The sequence below is a fragment of the Peromyscus californicus genome, unplaced genomic scaffold (assembly GCF_007827085.1).
Source record: "Peromyscus californicus insignis strain IS unplaced genomic scaffold, ASM782708v3 Scaffold_15__1_contigs__length_86483966, whole genome shotgun sequence".
Classification (NCBI taxonomy): domain Eukaryota; kingdom Metazoa; phylum Chordata; class Mammalia; order Rodentia; family Cricetidae; genus Peromyscus; species Peromyscus californicus.
Window position 1 is genome coordinate 20862083 of NW_026294447.1, and position 6470 is coordinate 20868552.

Here is a 6470-nt window from a genome sequence, read left to right on the forward strand (position 1 = left end):
TGAACACGTAATAATGGCATTCTAGTGTAAAATTAGATCATATTGGATGTGCTTTTAAGCTTCTTCTTTTTATATTGATAGAGGTGATGGGACCCCAATTTTCTCCCAGGAATTTTGCTGAGAGGTAAGGACCCTGTAGAGGTGAGCGAAAGGACACAAAATTTCAGTCACATGGGAGGAATACGGTCAAGAAATTTGTCGTAGATATTTGTGACGATCATTAATAATAATAATATGTGGTGTAATTTAAAATTGCTTAGTAGACTTTCAGTGTCCTCATAAGAAGGCCTGATTTAGACATTCTGCAGTGTATATGTATGTCAAAACACCATGTTGTACATCATAAATAAATATAATTTCCCCCCCCCACCCCCGGGAGCTGAGGACCAAATCCAGGGCCTTGTGCTTGCTAGGCAAGCGCTCTACCACTGAGCTAAATCCCCAACCCCTATAAATAAATATAATCTAACTCAATTAAAAAGTGTTCTGAAAGAAGCCCATTTACCTATTTCTGTCATGTGATAGGACAGAAAGATGTCCCCCATGATCTAGGAAAGAGGCCCTTAGTAGACAGACACAGTATTGAGAAGACTGAGTAGATGCCATAACAGGCTGCTCAGTCTTCTCTCAGAGATCAGGCCTCAATTTCAGTTTCCTGAGACTAAGCAAGCAGTTTCTGAGGAGGCCACAAACAAAGGACAATCAATGTCCAGCAGCCCCAACAGCAAGGACAAAGAGGCCTGATACACATAACACCAGGCCAGGCCAGAGCCACAGTCAGCAGCTCAAGGTGATAACCAAATAAGGACAAAGCCTGGGACTTGTCCAGGCTTGCGCTAAAATGGAAAAGCTATAGCCTTAACCAGCCTCTGACTAGCCCTAGCCAATTAGAACGTACTAATATGATTGCCATTTGCTTAAGCCAATCATATGTAAGATGACCTAACTACTCTAGGACCTCCCCTTGGCTGTGCTTAAACAGGAGCCTGTGAGCTCTCAGGGTCATCGCCATTTTGCCTTGTGTGGGATGGATGGCCCCAGTATGCTGGAATCTTTCTTGAGAAAATAAACATTCTTGTTGATTGCATACATGGATGGTGGTCTTTTGTGGGACTTCTCCAGGACCCGAACAGTGTCTGCTAGAGTTTTGTATCAGCTACTTTTTTCATTGCTGATGTAAAATAGCTGACAGGAGCAGCTCCAGGAGGAGAGGCATGCCTTTGGCTCACAGTTTCAGAGGACTCAGTCCATCATGGCAAGAAAGGTATAGCATAGCAGGGAGGCCCTGGGCTCAAGATATCAAAGCTACCCCTTCTCACATTTGACAGACCAGGAAGCAAAGAATGGGACTGGAAGTCTAAGTGGGTAACCCTTAAAGGCCACCTTCAGAGAAGAGGCCATGACCAGGCAGAAGAAGCCACAGTCACCGCTGCCACCAGTGAGGCCCGCTCACCCGTTCGCCTGGCCCCCTGCCCCGTTCACCATGCAGCCTGCTTCTGCAAAGCAGTACGATCGAAGGGACTATGTATTCATTGAATTTTGTGTTGAAGACAGTAAAGATGTTAATGTAAGTTTTGAAAAATCCAAACTTACTTTCAGTTGTCTTGGAGGAAGTGATCATTTTAAGCATTTAAATGAAATTGATCTTTTTCACTGTATTGATCCAAATGATTCCAAGCATAAAAGAACAGACAGATCAATTTTATGTTGTTTGCGGAAAGGAGAATCTGGCCAGTCGTGGCCTAGGTTAGCAAAGGAGAGGGCAAAGCTTAATTGGCTTAGTGTGGACTTCAACAATTGGAAAGACTGGGGGGATGATTCAGATGAAGACATGTCCAATTTTGACCGTTTCTCTGGGATGATGATGATGGATCACATGGGTGGTGATGTAGATTTACCAGAAGTAGATGGAGTAGATGATGATTCACAGTGTTGATGAAAAAATGCCAGATCTGGAGTAAGGAATGTTGTCATCACCTGGATTTTGAGAAAGAAAAATAACTTCTGTAAGATTTCGTAATTGAGAAAATTCCTGAGTTGATAGCTCCAAAGGCAGATACTGTATTTGCCTCCTTTAACCCATTTTTCAACCTTTTTTTTTTTAAAAAAAGGCTTCACTAAGGGTTGATAATGTACCATTGTATGGGGCCATTTAAGTCAGCTAAGGCAATATCCTTATGCATGAACATTTCCCAGGATTCCATGAAGCAGTTGAGATCCTAGGCAACTGACACAGCAGCTCTGATGAATAAACACATCTTACCTAAGTCTTCTTTCTGTAACAGTTACTTACGTGTTAGGAAGCTCTCAGCTTAGGGAAGAGAACTAGTTTTAGATGCGAGACCATGGACTTGAAGGGGCTGAGACAAACTGTCTGATATCTTAACCTGATACTCTGCCATTCTTCCAGTGTACCTTTCAGAATTATTCCACTAAAGTTTATTTTTCAAAAAAAAAATGTACTTTACATTATTGTATGTGATCACTTGTCAGTGTTGAGGTGTATTTTAGCTAAAACTAGTGAATGCCCTAACTTATATGGTTCTTGAAGCCTATGCATTTGGTATTGTTTGGCCCTTGAGTTTTTACATCTTTTAACATGGAGGATGAAGAAAGCTGTACATTGTTGCTTGAGAGTCTGTACATTTTAGACCAGATTTGTATTTGCACTGTCAGTATGGCAAATGAGTGGAAAATGTTAATACATTATTGGATTTTTTAATTTCCTGTTTATTTATGCCCTGGCTGGAAAACCTCAATTTATGTTCATGACAGTGGGGATTTTTTTAAATGTCTACATTCTTTCTAATAAACTGTTGGAAGATTTAAAAAAAAAAAAAAAAAAGGCCACCTTCAGTGACCCACACCACCAGGCGAGCACCACACCCTCAAAACAGCACCACCATCTGTAACAGCTGTTCAAGCACATGGTGGGGGCATTGCCGATCTAAACCATAGCAACCTTTCATCTTGGATTTACAAGATTTACAATTTATACACATACATTTCTGTCATTTAAGAATTTTTAATGGAAGTCTTTTCTTGTTCTATTTTCTAAAATATAAAAAAGAAAGCACATTTGGGAGACTCATTCGCCAGTCACATAATCTCTTCCAATGACAGTTTCTAAGAACTAAAGGCTGATGTACTCTGCAACAAATTCATTTCTAACTATTTGTATGCTGGCTTCCTTTCCTGCCTGCTCCTTAGAATAGTAGCCTTGTACTGGAAGTCACTGCTCCCTTTCCTGGAACCAGCAGGGGATCAATTGCCATCACAGGCTGCCTGACTGGCTTCTGTCTCTCCTACCAGAGGAGCCTCTCCTTGAAGCTCTCTACACAAGTGAGAGAATTGCTTTGTCTCTGACCCTTCAGGACTCAGTGGTGATGCTGCCCCCTCAGCCACCTCCAGGGCACTGCAGTTTCCCTGTGATTTCACTAAATTCTACCCACAACCTTGTAAATTATTTCATTACACGTTCCACAACTCACACAATCTTATTTCTCTCCAGGACCCTGATTTCTCAAAGTGATGCCATAGAGTTCTAACACTAAAACGGAAACTAGAAATATCCTGAAAAGAAAAATTAATCTATCAAAATGTTATGTAAAGAGTGATTAAGCACCACTGCCTCAGGCTATGCATTTAAACTGCATTTGCCATGTACTTCAACCACAGAATACCTCCCAGTATTTTCCTGGCATCTGAGAAGCAGCATTTGTTGTGATACAGTGTAGGAGAGGCCTTGTTGCGTTTGAGCCAAGGAGACATGCCATGAAGGCAGTAGTCAAGGGGGGCATGGTGGAAAGTTACTCATACCATGAAGACACAGCATCCATGTGGAAAGTCTTATTGGGGGGAAGAGGGAAGGGAAGGGAGAGAAGAAGAAAGGGAGGGGGAGGGGAGAGAAGGGAGGGGGAGGTTCATGCTACCTCATGGTGAGAGGGGAGAGAGACAGAGGGAAGGGAGAGGAGTCCTTTTTCTTAAAAGGAACTTAAGATGGCATCAGGACACTGGGCAGGCCAGGGTATTATCTGCTTATTGGCCAGAATTCCAAGAAGTGGATCTGAATGCTAACAGTGTTCTCCATACACATGAGAAAAATTCAGATGATAATAGAAAGACATGGGTGGTACTGTAAAACCTCTTAGAATGTGTCAGTGACTTTTCTATTGGCTGTGCTAAGATACCATGACCAAGGAAACTTGCAGAAGAAAGGGTTTATTTGGGGCTTATGGTTTCAGAGGGTAAGTCCATGATTGTCATAATGGGAAGCGTGGCAGCATGCAGGCAAGCTTGGCACTGGAACAGTAACTGAGATCTTACATCTAATCCACAAGCAAGAGGCAGAGACAGAGGCTAGGGCTGGCATGGGCTTTTGAAACCTCAGATCCCTTCCTCCTCCAACAAGGCCACACCTCCTAATCCTTCCCAAACAGTTCCACCAACTGGGGACCAAGCATTCAAATATATGAGCCTATGGGGACTATCCTCATTCAAACCACCGCATTCCACTCCCTGGCTCCCATGGGCTTGCAGTCATATCATAATACAAAATGCATATCGTAATACGAAAGGCAAATTCAAAAGCTGTGGTGAGCCACAAGGAAATGACATAGGGAGTCCAGCTGTATATAATAAGCTATTCTTTGACTGATCAAGGGTCCGTCAAATGGGAAGCCTATTTGGTGTTATATAGTTTTAATATTCAGCTGTGCCTTGCTATGAATTTCTTGTGGGCCCATATACTACTAGATCATTTGGCAAACAGTTTAGCTTCTCAGACCTGTGGAACTTCTAGGTAACTAACTCCTGGCTGTAGATGCATAGCTTTGCTTCTTGTGCAAATGAAGCTCAGACCATCCCCTTCCTTCAGGCCTAGGGGCACAGCAGAGAGATTGACTGAGGACAGTAGGGTTTTTTGCATAACTAGGAGCAGTAAGGACTGGAGTGGAATTCCACAAGCAGACACAGAACCTCGTGGCCAGAAAGAAGAGAGGAAGACACAGATTCTGTAGAGGGTAAAGCAGATCTCTTGTAGAGTTTATCAGGGCCAGGGGTAAGGAGCCAGGAAGGACAGATGGAGGATGAAGGAAGAGAGGACGATGATGAGATCAAAAGTATAAGGCCTCAGTTATCACCAGGGCATTGAGGGGACAGAAAAAGTAGGTACAAAGAAGAACTGAGACTCAGGACAGAACTGAAGCTGTATAGCTAGAGTTTTGTCCTAAAGAAATAAAGTAAATGGACAAAAGAGCATAGTGTACATAGATTCCTTTCCCTCAGATACCCCACGCTGGATGCAGCGTCTTCCCCCGGACTCTGGGAGGAATTTTCTCAGGGTTGGAACTTGGGAAAATTCTATTAAAAAGCCCCCATAGCTGGGCGGTGGTGGCGCACGCCTTTAATCCCAGCACTCGGGAGGCAGAGCCAGGCGGATCTCTGTGAGTTCGAGGCCAGCCTGGACTACCAAGTGAGTTCCAGGAAAGGCGCAAAGCTACACAGAGAAACCCTGTCTCGAAAAACCAAAAAAAAAAAAAAAAAAAAAAAAAGCCCCCATAGTCTTTCACGGTCTCAATATAGTTTCAAAGTCCAAAGCGTCTTCTGAGTCTTAAGGCAATCTCTTAATTGTAAACCCCTGTAAACACAAAGAGCAAACTACAGCCAGGCATGGTGGCACACACCTTTAATCCCAGCACTCGGGAGGCAGAGGCAGGCGGATCTCTGTGAGTTCGAGGCCAGCCTGGGCTACCAAGTGAGTTCTACAACAGCCGGGGCTGTGAAGGGAGATTTTGTCTCAAAAAAAAAAAGAAAGAAAAAATAATTGATTTTTAAAGCAAATTACATATTTCCAACATACAATGGCATAATACATCACCATTCAAAAGGGGAAGAAAGGAAACATAAGGAAATACTGAACCCCAGCATGACAAACTCCAAACCCTGTAGCTCCATGTCTGATGTCAAAGGACTTAGATGGTTCCAGCCTTACGGCTTTGATGACACACCACACGTTTCTCTCTAGGGCTGGTTCCACTCCCTGTCTGCAGCTCTTCTCTACAAATATCCCACTGTGCTGGCATCTTCAAAATCTTGGGGTCTCCAGCACAATGCAGGCTTCACTTTCATAGCTTCGTGCAATGGCCTCTCCAGACCTCCATGCAGGGGCATCCTTCACAGCTTTCCACAGTGGCTTTCCTTAACCATGGAGGAAGATTTCACAACCCCTTTACTCCTTCACGGTGCTAGAGCCAGCACCATGTGGCCAATGTCGCCAAGTTCTGATGCCTGCTAGGGATGAAACTTGGTCCCCTCCTTGAACTGCGTTTGCATAAGCCTTGCTTCATTGCTTCCCTTTGCTGCATATGCTTTCCTTATTACAAGTTGTAAGCTTAGCTGGGCAGAGTCTTGCCCTGAGGTCACACACACACACACACACACACACACACACACACACACACACACGCTTT

The 6470-nt window shown here is 43.6% G+C and overlaps 1 protein-coding gene across 1 annotated transcript; it reads left to right on the plus strand.

The window, feature by feature from the left end:
* Nucleotides 1–460: 460 nt before the first annotated feature.
* Nucleotides 461–1976, plus strand: LOC128110731 (prostaglandin E synthase 3-like). The gene has a single exon (XM_052738489.1). The coding sequence runs from the start codon at nt 1400–1402 to the stop codon at nt 1934–1936; it is 537 nt and encodes a 178-aa protein (XP_052594449.1). The 5' UTR covers nt 461–1399; the 3' UTR covers nt 1937–1976.
* Nucleotides 1977–6470: the final 4494 nt, after the last annotated feature.